The following is a 19,085-nucleotide window of genomic DNA, read 5'->3' as shown; positions in this document are numbered from 1 at the left end:
TGAGGAAATGCGCACCGCGCACCCACCGGGAGCGGCTTTTATGTCCTGGGCCCGGAAGTGGGAGGGCAGTGGGCGGGGGTAGGCGGGTCGGGGGCGGGGCGGTAGGCGTGGCTAGGCGGGTTCCGGTTTTTCTCCGTCGGAGGTCGGGTTGCGCCTGCGCAGTCGACCTGTGTCTTTCCCGGGAGCGGGAAAGCTGACAGTGAAGAAGCCGGAAGTGCGCCATCTTGCCTCCCTTCATCCAAACAGTTGTTATCACCCCTCAGCTTCCAGGTCAAAAGACAATCAGGTCAAGATACTCTTAAGGCTCAGTTAACAGCAAGGCCTACTTGGGGCAGAGAGGCTGCGCCACCAAAGATGCCATTGATGAAGGACACAGATAAATCCATATGTGATCAAACTTGGATGACTCCAAGAATAAACATCCCACACTCTTTTCCCTCCCCTGCCTTCCATTACTTGTCAGTGTCTTTTTATTTTTTTTGCGATGGAGTCTCCCTCTGTCGCCCAGGCTGGAGTGCAGTGGTACCATCTCACCTCACTGCAACCTCCACTTCCCAGATTCAAGTGATTCTCTTGCCTCAGCCTCCCAAGTAGCCTGCCACCACCCCCAGTTAATTTTTTTGTATTTTTTTTTTCTCTGTGACAAATTTTAGTAAATTTTGCATCAGTACGGGGTATCTCTTATTGCATACTAGAATCCCAGGATTCAGGAGGGCGGTAAAGTGGCAATGGCGAATTTGGGTATCTGGTCTCCCAAAAGTACTTGCCGCTCTACCCCTGACTCTGCAATGGCTGCCAGGCGGATCACTCCTCTACTGGAGCCATCCCGCTCCATGGCCAAAGCGAGAGCATTGGCAGTGAATTGTAGACACTCGTCCTTGGTCATGCCTTCCCGGTAGGTAGCATCCACATAGCCATAGATGTAGGAGCTCCCAGAGCCTCCAATGGCAAAGGACTGCCTTACCATCCTACCCCCCCCATAGGCACTGAGTACACCTGTCCTCCTTCTTGAGGGTCCCAGGCTGCGATGATGATTCCCACCATCAGGTCTTCTCGGTATGGGTAACACATCTCCTTAACGAGGCTGGCTGCTGTGTGGACCAGTGGAGGCTCATTCAGTTCAATGCTGTGGAAACCAAGCTGGTAAGTGACAGCATCAGCTACTGCGTGGGTATCAGCAGCTGAGCCTGAGCGACAGCAGAAAATGTGGTCGTGAATAGGAGTCAGCTTGTCAGTCACTCGATTGGCGATGTAGGACCTTTCACAAATCTGTCCTGAGTTCACCCAGTGGTTGTTCTGGAGTCTGCCCCCAGAACCATGCCCCCATCAAATTGCACGGCCATAATCGTAGTCCCAGTGGAGACTTCTCGGCTTTCCCAGTCTGGGGTGAAGGCCTCCGGCCCCCAAGCCTGTGCCGGCCCGGCTTCCCGACTTTTGTATTTTTTACTAGAGATGGAGTTTCACCATGTTGGCCAGGCTGGTCTCGAACTCCTGACCTCAAATGATCCGCCCGCCTCAGCTTCCCAAAGTGCTGGGATGACAGGTGTGAGCCACCGTGCCCAGCCTTGTCAGTGTCTCTCCTTCCCTGAATTCACGTAGAAAAGCTCCAGAAAGCTTGGGTGATGAAATTCAAATTCATCAGCCTCTTGGAGATGTAAATTTGATGAAACAGAGGGAAATGTGGTGTATCTGGTGTACCTATCAAGTGCTGAAGGTCGGTCGTCTGAAGTCCGCTCTTACCAGGCTAAAAGTCAGGTGTGGGAGAGTCTATTAGTTCTTCACGATTCTTTTTGCTGTCTACCTGGTCTCTGGCTCACGCCCCGTGGGAGAAGCACGCCTCCTGTCTCCACGAACTTTGGGCTGCCATCTGATTTGTTTTTGCTTACAGAACCTCAGCCAGTGGTGTTGCGGTAAACTGAGGAACGGAGAGAGCAATTTGGAGTACAGGAGGATTTGTTCATTTTTAGGGACACACCGGCTCAGCAGACTTGCATTTGAAAAAGCTGAGCATTGAACAAAGACAGAGTAGGTGTTTCATAAGTGGCCTTATAGACGCAAAAAAGCAGTTAATCATACAGTGACAGGTTACATATCCAGCATCACATAACTCGTGGCCTGGCATAGCTGATGGCCTTGTAGCTGCATTGAAAGAAAAACAAGAACTGGCTAAATACAGACATTTGTCAAACATAATCACGCTTAAGCAGCCTGGGGAAAGAGTAACAGTAAAAGAATCTGCCTTTCTCTTTTTTCCTTCAACCTTGCTCTGCAAGGAGCTGAGGTGGGGGGTGGTGTCTGGAGCCCATTCCTTTCGCCTTGGCTATTCGGACAATGTTACCTTGTAACTGTCCTTGAAGTGAGCTGCTAGGCAGAGGAAAACTCATTTTCTTTCTTTTTGTTTTTTAAACCTTTGCCTTGCCACATTCTGGGCCTTAGCTTTGACTTTTGTTGGAGTGAATAAATGCAGTACTTATTATTATTTTTTAAAGTTCTGCCTCGGTGGAGGCACAGCAGGGGTTGACATACTGTGTTATGTCCATTCTCATGCTACTAATAAAGATATATCTGAGACTAGGTAATTTATTAAAAAAAAAAAAAAAGGAGGTTTAATGGACTCACAGTTCCACGTGGTTGGGGAGACCGCACAATCATGGCTGAAGGTAAAGGAGGAGCAGAGGCATGTCTTACATGGCGGCGAGCAAGAGAGCTTACGCAGGGGAACTCCCCGTGACGTCTCCCAGTTAAGGAGGCATTGATTGCATCAGTCTGGCTTTTAGCGGAAAACCACCAGATCTCATGAAACGTATTCACTATCACGAGAATAGCTTGGAGAAAACCAGCCCCATGATTCAGTTACATCCCACCAGGTTCCTCCCATGGCATGTGGGGGTTGTGGGAGCTACAGTTCAAGATGAGATTTGGGTGGATGCGGACACAGCCAAACCCTACCACATGGTTGGATTTTTGCTCACAACATTAAAAAAATGTGCCCAGGATAACCACTGGTCCCAAAATGATGACAGCATGTGGCATAGACATCAATCCAACCTGAAGCATGTATTTCAGATGAGCCTGGAGTAGCCCAGCCTGTATCTGCACCAACCTACCTGACTGATAGACTCACACATTCAAAAAATAAATAAATATTTATTATGATAGAGAACTGAGATTTAAGATTATTTGTTACCCAGCATAATTTCAGGTGTAGCTGACTCATACAGGTGGGAAAAGGCCCGTGGCACAAAACTTCTCTAAGAAAATATTTCCCAACAAATTGTGTGGATGTTTTCATAGTTTTTAAGTGTGCAGCAAGGGTAAAGAGTTAGGGAATTGTTTTGTATTTTTTTCTTCTTGTTTGTAAATGTATGTACGATGATGTGTATCTCACCTTGAAATTGCAATGTATTTTATCTTGGTGTCTATAGGCGACTACATTTTAACATTCTGTTTCAAAAGGTATTTGCATGGGGGAGAAAAGGGTGTGTGTATATGTGCAAGATATTTCAAGACCCCAAATCATCCCATACCCCACCTCTCTTCAGAGGTAATTCCTAGCCTGAAGGGGAAGTGTATTCTTCACATTCATCCTTGGGTGTTTTTTTTTTTTTTTTATCTTTATGTTTGTACTTATCTGTAACACTATAATCTAAAATACATTTCACAAGGAATCTACAGAGATGGCAAACCATTCTTTTATATATTGAGTTGGTGTCACAAGTAGTAATTTAAAATCCTTTTGCCTCTCCTGAAACGGTCGCTGTGATTGCAACACTTTCCAAATGCCTCTTTGATAAATTGTGTTTTTATCTGCTGAAAGAAAAAATAGACTAAATTTACCGTAACATCCATTTTCATGTGGCAAATTTGAGGCATTTATTTCTCCTGAACTGATGACGATTTTCTGACTCCAGATGAAGTTCTTTTCCCACACGATGTTTTTTTTCCCCCCTACAAAAGCCAAGCTTTCACTCATTTAAAACCAAACAAGGGGCTTGATTTAGCTGCTGACATAATCAAAGCTATGCACACAGCTTTCTGTTTGTTTTTCACTTTCTGGATATTTGGATGAAGAAATGAAATGTTTCCGAAATAAAGCCTGCGGGGTAAATTTGTAATTAAGCTCTGAAGGAACGCTTTTGTAAATCGGATTTAAATCTCCATGCCTGTAAAAAATCCCATTCGATCCACATTTGGAACCATTCGTGTTGTCAATGCTGAGGTCTCTGTTTCTGAGATTTCTCTGTGAGAAACGAGAAACTTCACAACTGCAGCAATATTGCTGCCAAGCAGGTGCGCGTTAAAGATAACAAAGTGGGCAGAGCGGGCATTGCCTGTGAAATGGATCCTCCTCTTCTGAACAGATCTCTGATTTGTTCATCTTTTCTCTGCCCTCCTTTTGTTGTTGTTCTTGCTGTCGTTGTTTGAGACGGAGTTTCGTCCTTGTTGCCCAAGCCGGAGTGCAGTGGCGCGATCTCAGCTCGCTGTAGCCTCCACCTCCGGAGTTCAAGCGATTCTCCTGCCTTAGCCTCCTGAGTAGCTGGGATGACAGGCATGAGCCACCCCACCTGGCTGCTTTTGTGTTTTTAGTAGACACGGGTTTCACCGTGTTGGCCAGGCTGGTCTCGATCTACTGACCTCAGGAGCTCCACTTGTCTCAGCCTCCCAAAGTGCTGGGATTACAGGCATGAGCCATCGCGCCCGGCCTCCTCCTTTCTGAGTCTGTGCCACAAAGAGATGGCTTCTACCTGCCCTCCAGGGCTGACCGTTCCGCAGTGATTGATTTAGAGAGGCACACGCAAGCCAACCCTGTCCAATAATATGGGAGAGAATTTCTCCTGTGGGTACGGCTTTGGGGGGAAGTTTCCTCCCTGCTCAGAAGACTAAAAGATGGATTCTGTTTTTTCTCTCCACGTCATGGCATGTGGATAAGTTGACTCTGAGGTTCTGGCTTACCCAGTCTGACTTCCTAACACAGGGATTCCTGGAGACGATCAACTTGGGACATTCTCTGGTTTGGATATCGTTTGGCCCCACCAAGTCTCATGTGGGCATCTGATCTCCAGTGTTGAAGGCAGGGCCTGGCGGGAGGTGTTTGGACCATGGGGGTACATCCCTCAGGAATGGCGTGGTGCCATTCTCCAGGTAGTGAGTGGGTTCTTACTTATTTTATTTTTATTTTTTATTATGCTGTAACTTCTGGGGTGCAGGTGCAGAACGTGCAGGTTTGTTCCACAGGTATACACGTGCCATGGTGGTTGGCTGCACCCATCAACCCGTCATCTACATTAGGTATTTCTCCTAATGCTCTCCCTCCCCTAGCACCCCAGCCCCTGACAGGCCCTGGTGTGTGATGTTCCCCTCCCTGTGTCCAAGTGTTCTCATTGTTCAACTCCCACTGATGAGTGAGAACATGCGGTGTTTGGTTTTCTGTTCCTGTGTGAGTTTGCTGAGAATGATAGTTTCCAGCTTCATCCATGTCTCTGCAAAGGACATGACCTCATCCTTTTTAATGGCTGCATAGTATTCCATGGTGTCTATGTGCCACATTTTCTTTATCCAGTCTATCATTGATGGGCATTTCTTACTTTTAGTTCCCAGAAGAGCTGGCTTTTGAAAACAGCCTGGCACCTCAGCTGTGTCTCTTGTGCTGTGTGTTCTCTGTACATGCCAGCTGTCTGTCCCCTTCCACCAGGAGTGGAAGTTTCCTGAGGTTTTCATCAGAAGTAGATGTGGGCGTCATGCCTCCTGTGCACCCTGTAGAACTGGGAGCCAAATAAACCTTTATTTTATTTATTTATTTATTCATTCATTCATTCATTCATTCATTCGTTTATTGAGATGAAGTTTCGCTCTCGTTGCCCAGGCTGGAGTGCAATGGCATGATGTCAGCTCATTGCAACCTCCATCTCCTGGGTTCAAGCAATCCTCCTGCCTCAGCCTCCCGAGTAGCTGGGATTACAGCAACCCCACACCATGCCCAGCTAATTTTTCTATTTTTAATAGAGACAGAGTTTCACCATGTTGGCCAGGCTGGTCTTGAACTCCCAACCTCAGGCAATCTACCCGGGTCAGCCTCCCAAAGTGCTGGGATTACAGGTGTGAGCCACTGCACCCAGCCTTCTTTTCTTTCTAAATTACCCAGTTTGAGGTACTTATTTATAGCCCTTCAAACAGACAGAGACAGGGAGGATAGGGTAGGGGGTTGTTTTAGACATACCTGGGACTCATTCAAGGTTCACAGTTGAGGAAGCAATGAGATTTGCAGAGGTGAAGCCAGCTGGGCAGAGACATTCATTTGAGAGTCATTGGTGGATCATGTTATGAGGGAAGACAAAATTGCTTCCAGCAGCACACGGCGGGGAAGGTCCACGACTCACCTTAAGGAAATTAGGATGGTGGCTCACGCCTGTAATCCCAGCACTTTGGAAGCCCGCAGCGGGCGGATCACAAGGTCAAGAGATGGACACCATCCTGGCCAACATGGAGAAACCCCATCTCTAGTAAAAATGCAAAAATTAGCCGGACAAGGTGGCGCATGCCTGTCCTCCCAGCTACGTGGGAGGCTGAGGCAGGAGAATCACCTGAAGCCAGGAGGCAGAGGTTGCCGTGAGCCTAGATTATGCCACTGCACTCCAGTCTGGTGATAGAGACTCCGTGTCAAAAAAAAAAAAGAAGAAAAAAGGGGTTAAAAGTCAGACAGAGGAGACTGAGTCCTCAAGAAAAAAGAGTAATAAGTGAGCAAAGAAAGTGTGATGGAGCCGGGCACAGTGGCTCACACTTGTACTCCCAGCACTTTGGGAGGCTGACATGGGTGGATCACCAGAGGTCAGGAGTTCAAGACCAGCCTGACCAATATGGTGAAACCCTGTCTCTACTAAAAATACAAAAATTAGCCAGGCATGGTGGTGGGTGCCTGTCATCCTAGCTACTTGGGAAGCTGAGGCAAGAGAATCACTTCAACCTAGGAGGTGGAGGTTGCCGTGAGCCAAGATCATGCCACTGCACTCCAGTCTGGGCGACACAGCAAGACTCCGTCGAGAAAGAGAGAAAGAGAAAGGAAGGGAGGGAGGGAGGAAGGAAAGAAAGAAAAAGAAAAAGAAAGAAAGAAGGAAGGAAGGAAAGAAGAAAGAGAAAGAAGAAAAGAAAAGAGGAAGGAGGGAGGAAGGAAGGAAGGAAGGAAGGAAGGAAAGAAGGAAGGAAGGAAGGAAGGGTGATGAAAAACTAGGAAAGACAGTGCCCCAAGAAGAAACTCATGAGTCATCCCAGATTCTGCCGAACAGTCCATCCCAAGATGGCAGGAAAGGCAGCAAAACGTTCACAGAGCCAGGGCAAGGGCAGGTTTAGTGGACAGAGAAAAGTGCATGCATTTCCTGTGCTGTACCAAAGTGCTGCGATTACAGGTGTGAGTCACCTTGCCCGGCCTGCGAAACATTTTTAGAATTTAGCTGGATGTGGTGGTGCATGCCTGTAGTCCCAGCTACTCAGGACGCTGAGGCAGGAGGATCGTTTGAGCTTACAAAGTAGAGGCTGCAGGGAGCCCTGATCATGCTACTCCACTCCAGCCTGGGCTACATACAGAGCAAGACACCATCTCTTAAAAAATTTACAGTGCTAGTAATCCCAGCACTCTGGGAGGCCAAGGCTGGCGGATCACTTGAGGTCAGGAGTTCGAGACCAGCCTGGGCAATATAGTGAAACCCCATCTCTACTAAAAATGCCAAAAATTAGCCGGGTGTGGTGTTGCACGCCTATAATCCCAGGTACTTGGGAGGCTGAGGCAGGAGAATTGCTTGAACCCAGGGGCGGACGTTGCAGTGACATCATGTCTCACCACCGCACTCCAGCCTGGGAGACAAAGTGAGACTCTGTCTTTAAAAAAAGAAAAAAATTGGCAAAGATACAAAATGCAAAGGCCTGGGAAGTGTGTTTGAGATGGGAAGTCAAAACCTGAAAAGTGATTACACTGGGTGGAGAAAGGTCCTCCTGTAAAACCCATATTCATGCAGAATCTTGAATGTAGACCTTATTGAAAAGCAGGGTCATTGCAGAGGTACTTGGTTAAGAGGAGGTCATGCCGTATTCAGGTGGGCCCTAATCCAAGAGCTGGTGCCTTGTAAGAAGGGGAAAAGTTGGACACACAGAGGAGGAGGCCACGTGGAGACGGAGGCAGAGACTGGAGTGATGTAACCACATCACTCCAGCTCCTGGGATACCTGGAGCTCAGGGATACCTGGAGCCCCCAGGAGCTGGGAGAGGCAGGAAGGATTTAGTTTAGCTTGATGTAGTTATTCCACAATGTGTATTTGTATGAAAACCTCATGTTGCATACCATAAATATATGCAATTTTCATTTGTATTCTTAACACAAAGTGCATTCTTTTAAAACTTTTAAGAGACTACATTGCATTACTTAAAACAATGAAAACAGGCCCGGCATGGTGGCTCACCCCTATAATCCCAGCACTTTGGGAGGCCGAGGTGGGCGGATCACCTGAGGTCGGGAGTTCAAGACCAGCCTGGCCAACATAGCGAAACCTCGTCTCTACTAAAAATACAAAAATCAGCTGCTTGTGGTGCCGTACACCAGTAATTTCAGCTACTCAGGAGGCTGAGGCAGGAGAATTGCTTGAACCCAGGAGGCAGAGGTTGCAGTGAGCCGAGATCACGCCACTGTACTCCAGCCTGGGCGACAAGAATAAAACTCTATCTCAAAATAAATAAATATCATTAAAAATAAAACAATGAAAACCATCAAAAAATTAAAGTTGTTTTTTTTTACTTCACAATTGGATCCCATAGTAACAAGCATTCTCTGAGTCTTTTCTGCCAGAAAGAATAATGAAGGTAACTTCTGAAGACAAATTAAAACCTCATATCGACGAACTGCTTTTTAAATATGTAGTTTTATTTATTTATTTATTTTTTGAAATAGAGTCGCAGTCTGTCGCCCAGGTTGGAGTATCGTGACACAACCTCAGCTCACTGCAACCTCCGCCTCCCAGTTTCAAGTGATTCCCCTGCCTCAGCCTCCTGAGTAGCTGGGATGACAGGCACCCACCACCATGCCTGGCTAATTTTTGTATTTTTAGTGGAGATGGGGTTTTGCCATGTTGGCCAGGCTGGTCTCGAACTGCTGACCTCAGGTAATGCACTCGCCTCGGCCTCCCACAGTGCTGGGATGACAGGTGTGAGCCACTGCATCGGGTCTTAATATGTGGTTTCAAATGTCAGTCATAAGAAAGGAAAGGACTTTGGGAGGCCAAGGTGGGCAGATCACAAGGTCAGGAGATAAGACCATCCTCTTTAACACGATGAAACCCCGTCTGTAGTAAAAACACACAAAAAAAGTTAGCCGGGCATGGTGGCGGGCGCCTGTAGTCCCAGCTACTCGGGAGGCTGAGGCAGGAGAATCGCTTGAACCTGGGAGGCGGAGGTTACACTGAGCGGAGATCGCGCCACTGCACTCCAGCCTGGGCGACAGAGCGAGAGTCCCTCTAAAAAAAAAAAGATAAAAAATTAAATTTAATTTAATTTAAAAGTAAATTAAAATAAAATAAAGAAAGGAAACTTCTGAGATGATTCCAAAACTTCAACTGGACATCAAACCCCTGTAGGCAAGGAGCTGGTCTTGGATCTGCTGTTGGTTTGATAAAACTGTTTTTGAAAGTCGGCAGCAATGTTGCCGTGTGATATCAACACCATTTGATAGCACTCATCTTAATAGACAAATTTAAGCAGGTTTAGAGACGGGAGCTTTTTGCCTTTCGAGAGGGCGGTGGCTTTCTGGATGAGACAGACTCCAAAAGAACAATCATGTTGGAAAATCGACATAGTGATTTTCCTTCCCAAAGAGAACAAATTCCTGGTACCGTTCCCAGATCAGCAATCCGCCTGGCTTTCCCGCATTGCCTGCCAAAAAACAAGGCAGCTTTTGACAAAGTCGCCGTGAATGGATTCCGGAAGCAAGATGAGCTACCGGTCCCAGGCATGATAGAGAGGAAAAGTCGGTAAGGGCAATACTAAGGATTTATTTTTAAAAAAAACTCTGGCCGGGCACACTGGCTCACGCCTGTCATATCAGCAGTTTGGGAGACCGAGGTGGGTGGATCACGTGAGGTCAGGAGTTCGAGACCAGCCTGATCAGGAGTTCAAGACCAGCCTGGCCAACACGGTGAAACCCCATCTCTACTAAAAATACAAAAATTAGCCGGGTGTGGTGGCGGGTGCCTGTCATCCCAGCTGCTCAGGAGGCTGAGGCAGGAGAATGGCTTGAACCTGGGAGGCAGAGGTTGCAGTGAGCTGAGATTGCGCCACTGCACTCGAGCCAGAGAAACAGAGTGAGACTCTGTCTCAAAAAATAAAAAACTCCACACATTTTCTTGGGCCGTATTATTAAACATCCTTGAAGTGACTGGGTCTAGGCTGTTTTGTTCTGTGCTGAGAATTTGAAGATGTGCTGGGATAGTCCTTTCTGAACCCTTCAGAACAAATGAGGACAAGAAACGTGGGGAGATGCAGAGAAATTAGCCAGGCGGTAATGGCCTGCCAAGGCCACATGAGAGCATGTGGCTTAGAGAGGCTGGTATTATACAAGGTGCTGAACCCCAGAATCAGACTGCACCCCAGTCGTGGAGGGCTGATGGCACAGAGAGGGTAGGGATTAGACGAGGTGCCACGGCAAAGGTCCTCTTCCTGAAGCTCTCCAAGGGACAGGGTCCCCCGGCTCCATGACCAGAGAGTGGGTTTTGGAAGTAGGGGAGAAGAGCCGTTATGCATTAATTCATGGGGTTGTCCTCATCTCCTCCTTCCTACACAGCCTAGCCCAGCGTCACCGACTGTCACAAGGACATACGGAAAAATAAAAACAAAAATAAAAACACAGATATTTGTATTTCCAGACGCTGTCTCACGAACTTCGGAGCAGCGGGGACCGCCATGGAACAAATCTTTGATATCAAGTGTACACACTCGACCTAAGAAACAAGTCAGATTCCTTTCTTTGTGTTGTTGTTATTGGTTTTGTTTGCTTCTTTGTTTGTTTTTTGAGACAGAGTCTCTCTCTGTCACTCAGGCTGGAGTGCAGCGGTGCGATCTCAGCTCACTGCAACCTCTGCCTCCCGGGTTCAAGCAATTCTCCCACCTCACTCTCCCAAGTTGCTGGGATTGCACACGCGCACCACCACACCCAGGTAATTTATTTTTATTTTTAGTACAGACGGAATTTCACCATATTGGCCAGGCTGGTTTCGAACTCTCGACCTCAGGTGATCTGCCCCCCCCCCCCGCCTCCCAAAGTGCTGGGATTATAGGTGTGAGCCACCGCACCCGGCTAAGATTCTGTTCTTAGACGTGAGTCTGCCGACGCTCCCGGCCGAATAAAAACCTCTTCCTTCTCTCATCTGGTGTCTGAGGAGTGTTGTCTGTGGCTCGTCCTGCTACAATAAGGTCCTATCCGTGCGTTCTGGGGTTCAGACCCTGGACATACCTTTTGCCCGGACAACTGTTCAATCCAGTAGTATTGTATCCAGTTCCCTCTGGAGGCTCTAGGGGAGGATCCTTCCTGCCTCTCCCAGCTCCTGGGGGCTCCAGGCATCCCTGGACTTGTGGCCGCATCACTCCAGTCTCCGCCTCCGTCTCCACGTGGCCTCCTCCTCTGTGTCTGTGTCTCCTCTTCTGTCTCCAACAAGGACACCTGTCATTGTGTTGAAGGCACATCCTACTCCAGCATGATCTCATCTCCAGATCGTTAATCCATCTGCAAAGATCCTTTTTCCAAATGAGGTCCCATTCCCAGGTTCTGGGGCTTAGGACATGGACATATTTGGAGCTCACCATCTAAACCATTGCAATTGTGTTTGGTTCCTTCTAGAGGCTCCAGGGGAGGATCCTTCCTGCCTCTCCCAGCTCCTGGGGGCTCCAGGCGTCCCTGGGCTTGTGGCCGCATCGCTCCAGTCTCTGCCTCCATCTCCACGTGGCCTCCTCCTGTGACTGTCTCCTCTTCTGTGTTTTAGAAGGACACCTGTCATTGGGCTTAGGGCCTACCTTACCCCAGAATCATCTCATATCAAGATCCTTCTCTTAATCACCTGTGCAAAGACCCTGTTTCCAAATAAGGTCTCACTGCCAGGTTCTGGGCTTTAGGACGTGGACAGACCTGTCTGAGGGCCAATGTTCAATGCAGTATAATTATATCCAGTTCTCCCCCGAGGCTGGAGAGGAGGATTCTCCCTGCCTTTCCCAGCTCCTGGGGGCTCCACAGATGTCCCTGGGACTGCGGCCGCATCACTTCCGTCTCTGCCTGCGTCTCCACCTGGCTTTCTCTGTGTCTCTGCCTCCTTTTCTGTCTCTTTGGTTTGTTTCTTTGTTTTTTCCTTTGAGACAGAGTCTCTCTCAGTCACCAGGCTGCAGGGCAGTGGCACCATCTTGGCTCACTGCAACCTCCCCCTCCCGGCTTCAAGCAATTATCCTGCCTCAGCCTCCCGAGTAGCTGTGACTACAGGTGCACGCCACCACACCCGGCTCATTTTTGTATTTGTAGTACAGACGGGGTTTCACCGTGTTGGCCAGGCTGGTCTGGAGCTCCTGACCTCATGATCCGTCCGTCTTGGCCTCCCAAAGTGCTGGGATTACAGGCCTGAGCCACCGCCGCGCCCGGCCCCTTTTCTGCCTCTTAGAAGGACGCCGCTCATCGGACGTAGAGTTCACCTGAATCTAAGACGATTTCATCTCTAGCACTTTAACTAATGACAACTGCAAAGTTCTCATTTCCAAATAAGGTCCTATTTGCCCAGCACACCCGACCCCTTTTCTATGTGTTAAAAGGACGCCGCTCATCGGATTTAGGGTCCACCTGAATCTAAGACAGTTTCATCTGGAGCGCTTAACTAATGACATCTGCAAAGTTCTCATTTCCAAATAAGGTCCTAGTTGCAGGTACCAGGCCTTGGAACATGGACCTGTCTTTTTGGAAGCTGCCCCTTCCACGCCCCACAGAGGCTGTCATGCTCGTGGCTGACTCGAGTCCTCATTCTCCTCTGTCTCGAGTCTCCGTTGCTTCCATTTGCTCGCCTTCGTGTCTCTGTCGTTGGACTGCAGATGCCAAAGCGTGCCCTCGGCATTGTCTCAGCACCTCATCCTTCCAGCAGAGACGCCGGCAGCTTGTTCCCGATGCTGCCTGAAATCCTCTTTGCAGAACAGACAGGGTGCAAAATGGAGCATCCTGCCCCTTAAGCAAAGGGCGCGTCTCCGCTTGTGCAGAGGCTGCACAAATAGTGTCCTTCTACCATTCCCGTTGGCTTCCTTTGCCCTCTGCCTCCAGCCTCTTTCTGTGGGGCTGGATTTTCTCCCTGGATGAGCGTGCAAGAGAGAGTTGTGAGGCCGTGTGGACCCTAAAGACGCTGCCCTTGTACTTGGCTCCTGACCTCGGTGCCAGTAGAGATGCCCTCGCTGAGTCCCCCCCGGCAGCCTGGTCATTTGCCACAAGATGACGGATCATCTCCAGGCAGCATCATCCCCACAGCGACCCCTCAGCCTCCTCCCGTTGCCTGCTCCGTCTTTCTCCTTGGACTCAGTGCGGAATCATTTCTACATCAGCCTCGCCCAGCTGCAGTCCCCGGGAGCTGTTCCTCCCTGCCTGGTCAGTCAAGTCTCTTTGTGACCTTTCCTGGCTTGGGGGAAGAGAATTGGCTCCAGGCTGGATTCTGCCGCTGACAATGAACGTCCAGAGAGGACGTTCAGACCCAGTGGCTGGCGCTTTCCTGCTGCATTTTTAAAAAACCGGTGACTGATTTGAACTGCCATCCGCCAGCCGGGCCCAGGGAGGCCGAACGTCCACAGCAAGGTTTTGCAGTGAGAGAAAACAGGGCATTTCTTTGCAGGGCACCAAGCAAGGAGAATCGAGCAGTTCGAGCTTAAGCCCTGACTCCTCTGATGGCTTTCAATTTTATTTTATTTTATTTTATTTTATTTATTTATTTTTTTGAGACAGAGTGTCACTCTGTCGCCAGGCTGGGGTGTAGTGGTGCGATCTCGGCTCACTGCAACCCCCGCCTCCCAGGTTCAAGCCATTCTCCTGCCTCAGCCTCACCAGTCGCTGGGATTACAGGCAACCCCCCCGCCCAACCACGCCCAGCTAATTTTTGTATTTTTAGTAGAGACGGGGTTTCACCATGTTGCCCAGGCTGGTTTCGAACTCCTGACCTTGTGATCCACCTGCCTTGGCCTCCCAGAGTGTTGGGATGACAGGCGTGAGTCACCACGCCCAGCTGCTTTTAATTTTAATTTTAAAAATTAATATTAAAAATTCATGCTTTTAATTTTTAAAAAAGTATTCATTTCTTGTTTTAGAAATAGGGTCTCACTCTTGCCCAGGCTGGAGTGCAGTGGTGTAATCACGGCTCATTGCACCCTTGACCTCCCAGGCTCCAACCATTCTCCCATCACTGCCTCCCAGGTAGCTGGGACTACAGGTGTGCATCACCAAGCCCGGCTAATTCTTTTATTTTCCTGTAGAGATGGGGTCTCACTAGATTGCCCAGGCTGGCCTCAAACTCCCAACCTCAGGCAATCCTCCCGCCTCAGCCCTGCAAAGTGCTAGGATAACAGGTGTGAGCCACCACACCTGACCCCAAGCAGGGGTACATTTCAAGAAAGCAGAAGTTACAGGTAAAGTCCTAAATCACTACAAGAAGGTTATACCTTGGTTTTGGCCTAAAAGCGTGGGATATTTGGAAGTGGGGGTTCCACGGGTCACAGGTGGATTCAGAGACTTTCTGATGTGAGGCTGGGCATGGTGGCTCACGCCTGTGATGTTGGGAGGCCAAGGCAAGCAGATCGCTTGAGGTCAGGAGTTTGGGAGCAACCTGGCCACATGGGAGGGAGGGAGGAAGGAAGGAAGGAGAGAGAGAGAAAGAAAAAGAAAGAAAGAAGGAAATAAAGAAAAAGAAAGAAAGAAAAAAAAAGAAAGAGAAAAAATCTGCTGAGGGAGAAAGAAAGAGAGAAAGAGAGGGCAGGAGGGGGGAGGAAGGAAGGAAGGAGAGAGAGAAAGAAAAAGAAAGAGGAAAGAAAGAAGGAAAGAAAGAGAAAGAACGAGAAAGAAAGAAAGAGAGAGGGCGGAAGGAAGGAAGGAAGGAAGGAAGGAAGGAAGGAAGGAAGGAAGGAGAGGGAGAGAAAGAGAGAAAGAAAAGGAGGAGGAGGAAAAACAGGAAGGGAGGCAGGGAGGAAGGAAGAAAGGAAGAAAGAAGGAAAGAAGGAAGAAAGAAAGGAGAAATCTGCTGGGGGGAGAACCTAATTTCCTGGTGTTTTTTCTCAGACGGGGCACTTCCTCATTTCACAGAAGGCGGTGGGGGTTACTCCCGTTTATCCTTCCGATGTTATGTGTCATGCTTTTCTCCTGGCTCACATGAGAAACGCCTCTGGGTTTCAGAAGGACTCTGCCTGTGGATGACAGGGGAACTCTAATCAGCGCCCAAACCTCCCCGGGGGTGGAGGGAGTGGGAGAAGCCACCATTTCTCTTTGTCCTCTGAGAAACTCTCTCCGTTTCTCTACCAGAGACGCTGTATCTGATATCGGATGTTGGCAATTTGGACATTACTGGTGCAAAATGTCGACACTTCATTTGTCTGGTGAGTCGTTAAGTCCACAGAGCAGGTCTTAAGTCGTTAAGTCCACAGAGCAGGTCCACAGGTGGGTTTGTGTCTTGGAAACGCAGTTTGTCAGGGTCTTTCAGATCTGTTTTGTCACTGAATTCTCTCCAGACGTCAGGCGCAAGGCAGGCCCCGTGAATATCCTGTTTTATCAAATGTCTGAAACTCCAGGGCTCATAAGTGGATGAATAAAGGAGTGGAGTTTTACGTCTGTGTCTTCTGACGTCTTTCGTGAAGTGTTTTCTCAGCCTGACTGTGCATCAAATTCACTCCAGACGCACCGTGAAAATACATATTCCTGGTTCCTATCTCCGACGACTATAACTCAGTTAGATACCAGGTCTATAGTATGTTTTTTGTTGTTTCTTTACTTTAAGTTCTGGGGTACATGTGAAGAACGTGCAGGTTTGTTACACAGGTATCCATGTGCCGTGGTGCTTTGCTGCACCTGTCAATGCTTCATCTAGGTTTTAAGCCCTGCATGAATTACGTATTTGTCCTAAGGCTCTCCCTCCCCTTGCCCCCCACCTCCCAACAGGCCCTGGTGTGTGGTGTTCCCCTCCCTGTGTCCATGTGTTCTCATTGTTCAACTCCCACTTATGAGTGAGAACATGTAGTGTTTGGTTTTCTGTTCCTGTGTGAGTTTGCTGAGAATGATGGTTTCCAGCTTCACCCATGTCCTTGCAAAGGACATGATCTCATCCTTTTTGATGGCTGCGTAGTATTCCATGATGCATTTGTGTCTCATTTTCTTTATCCAGTCTATGATTGATAGACATCTGGGTTGATTCCAAGTCTTTGCTATTTCGAATGGTGCCGCAATAAACATACGTGCACATGTGTCTTTATAGTCCAACGATGTCTTAATTTTTAATTTTTTAGAAACAAGTTCTTGCTCTGTCACCGAGACGGGAGTCCAGTGGTGCGATCATGGCTCACTGCAGCATCCAACTCCTGGGCTCAAGCAATCCCCCCACCTCAGCCTCCTGAGTAGCCGGAGCGACAGGTGTGCACCACCACACCTAGCTAATTTTTTTATTTTCGTTTTTGTAGCGACAGGGGTCTCACTCTGTTATCCAGGCTGTTCTCGAATTCCTGGGCTCAGGCAGTCCTCCCCGCAGAGCCTCCTGAGTAGCTGGGACTACCAGTGTGCCCACGAACACCAGCTTCTTTATTTATTTATTTGTTTGTTTGTTTGTTTGTTTATTTTTGCAGAAAGGGGCTTGTTCCTACATAGCCCAGACTGGTTTTGAACTCCTAGGCTCAAGCAGTCCTCCCACCTTGGCCTCCCAATGTGCAGAGATTACAGGCACGAGCCACCACACCCAGTCTCACAGTACTTTCTTTTTTTTTTTTTTTTTTTATCCAAAATGTGTTTATTGAGATGGTTTCCCACTCATGTTGATTCAGAGTGCCTTTAGTGCTGCTACCTCCTAAAGGAACATCCTTCCGTAAGCCTTGCTTCTCCTCCTGTAGGCTGGCAGAGGACAGTGGAGCAGCCAACACACAAACCTACCGTTTGTGCATGGCTAAAGACCGTGGTGATTTTATAGCATCCTGGGCATTTCACATCCATGAAGTAGGAATTGGGGCTCTGCACCAGGCGTTTCTTCTTGTGTTTCCTCTTCTCCTTTTCTGGGGAGGGATGAAGGAGATCCTTTGCGAGAGGCATGTTCTCGTGTGGGTAGGTCATCACCACCGGAAAGGTCACAGTACTTTCAACCAATTCCTTTCATGATTCTAACACTTGCCCCACTGAGAGGCATTCGGGGCAAACGGCACTCAAATTCTGCACAGGGATTCTTTTTCATTTTGCTATTGTCTAACCTGACTAGTGACAGTCTCTCAGCCAGACTCGTATTCTTCAACTCAAGAAAATACTTGAGAATCCTATTTCGTTTTGCGTTTGCACCACGTCAAATAACCAGGCTGTTTGCTGCGTACTTATGGATTGTTTATGTGTGTGGGTCCTGTGCCACTGACGTCAGCAGTGATTTCAAGCGTCAGACCTCCAGGTCTCTCTCTCTCTCTCTCTTTTTTTCCTGAGACAGTTTTACTCTGTCGCTCACACTGGAGTGCCGTGGGGTGATCTCGGCTCACCGCAGCCTCTGCCTCCTGGGTTCAAGCAATTCTCCTGCCTCAGCCTCCCAAGTAGCTGGGATTACGGGTGCTTGCCACGGCGCCCGGCTAATTTTTGTATTTTTAATAGAGACGGGGTTTCACCATGTTGGCCAGGCTGGTCTCAAACTCCCAACCTCGTATTCCACCCACCTCGGCCTCCCAAAGTGCTGGGATGACAGGCGTGAGCCACTGTGCCCGGCCGAGACCTCCAAGTCTCTTGCTACATAGGAGTCGGTGAAGGACAAAGATCCACAGCACCATCCCCACTGGGGCTAAACCGTCACCTGCATTTCTGCAGAACCGCATTTAATCCTGTTCCGCCTCCTGGAGATAAACAAGGTGCATCTCTTCCGTCTTCCCAGTAAAATCACCTGGGGAACAAGAATCAGTGGCTGAGACTCCAACGGCCATCTCCTTTGATTCTTGGCTGAACTGTGCGTGGTGTGGTACAGGAGAGATCGTGAAGGCCACAGAGACCCCTCAACCCACCCTGCCCCATATTTTTCTGGAAGCCTGAGCTCTGCCGTCCCCTCGTGGACTCAGTGGTAAAGACCTCAACGAAATGATGTGGACTCTCCATTGCTTGGACAATCCTCCAAGCGAGGAGGAAAATTCGAGCTACCTGTCATGTGGATATTAAAATGGACTTTGTAATTACTGGCATCATATGTGTTCAGACATCTCAATTGCAGGGAAAATTAAGACGTCGTGGCCCAGTTACTTTGCAATTTCTGTGGAAATTTTATGGAAATACATTCTTTGTAAAAAATGAATGCATAGGCTGGGTGCGGTGGCTCACGCCTGTAATCTCAGCACTTTGGGAGGCTGAGGCCAGCGGATCACAACGTCAGGAGTTCGAGATCAGCCCAGCCAATACGGCGAAACTCCATCTCTACTAAAAAAATACAAAAGTTAGCCGGGCGTGGTGGTGCACGCCTATAATCCCAGCTACTCGGGAGGCTGAGGCAGGAGAATCACTTGAACCCGGGAGACAGAGGTTGCAGTGAACCGAGATCATGCCACTGCACTCCAGCCTGGGCGACGGAGTAAAACTCCATCCAAAAAAAAAATTAGAATGCATCTTTCCAGCAAAGTAACTATAATTAATATTTTTCTTGTACATATGCGGGAATCTATGTGGCCCTTTCACTAAATGTGTTAGCGGGTTGCTTAGAAAGAAGAAAAGAAAGAAAAGCCCTGGTCTTTTTTATTTTTTATTTTTTATCCTTCCATTTTTTACTTTTATTAGACAGTATCAAGCTGGAGCCTGCAAGATGCTATTTACCTTGGCAGCCTCTTGGGTTTTTTCCATTGCACCT

General features: G+C 48.4%; 1 protein-coding gene and 1 pseudogene across 1 annotated transcript; both read right to left on the bottom strand.

Moving 5' to 3' along the window:
• Window positions 1-706: 706 nt before the first annotated feature.
• Window positions 707-13,118, bottom strand: LOC111530993 (annotated as a pseudogene).
• Window positions 13,119-16,985: 3,867 nt separating this feature from the next.
• Window positions 16,986-17,343, bottom strand: LOC111531000 (40S ribosomal protein S27-like). Its single transcript, XM_023198243.2, has one exon. It carries the CDS (start codon window positions 17,336-17,338, stop codon window positions 17,072-17,074), a length of 267 nt encoding a protein of 88 aa, XP_023054011.1. The 5' UTR covers window positions 17,339-17,343; the 3' UTR covers window positions 16,986-17,071.
• Window positions 17,344-19,085: the final 1,742 nt, after the last annotated feature.

This window comes from Piliocolobus tephrosceles, chromosome Y, assembly GCF_002776525.5.
Source record: "Piliocolobus tephrosceles isolate RC106 chromosome Y, ASM277652v3, whole genome shotgun sequence".
Taxonomy (NCBI): Eukaryota; Metazoa; Chordata; class Mammalia; order Primates; family Cercopithecidae; genus Piliocolobus; species Piliocolobus tephrosceles.
The sequence above is the reverse complement of the archived record's forward strand: the minus strand, read 5'-3'. Positions and strand labels throughout refer to the sequence as shown.

Bases quoted from the DNA above. Each gene is read 5' to 3' on its own strand.
- LOC111531000 (XM_023198243.2), bottom strand. From the start codon at position 17,338: ATGACCTACCCACACGAGAACATGCCTCTCGCAAAGGATCTCCTTCAT.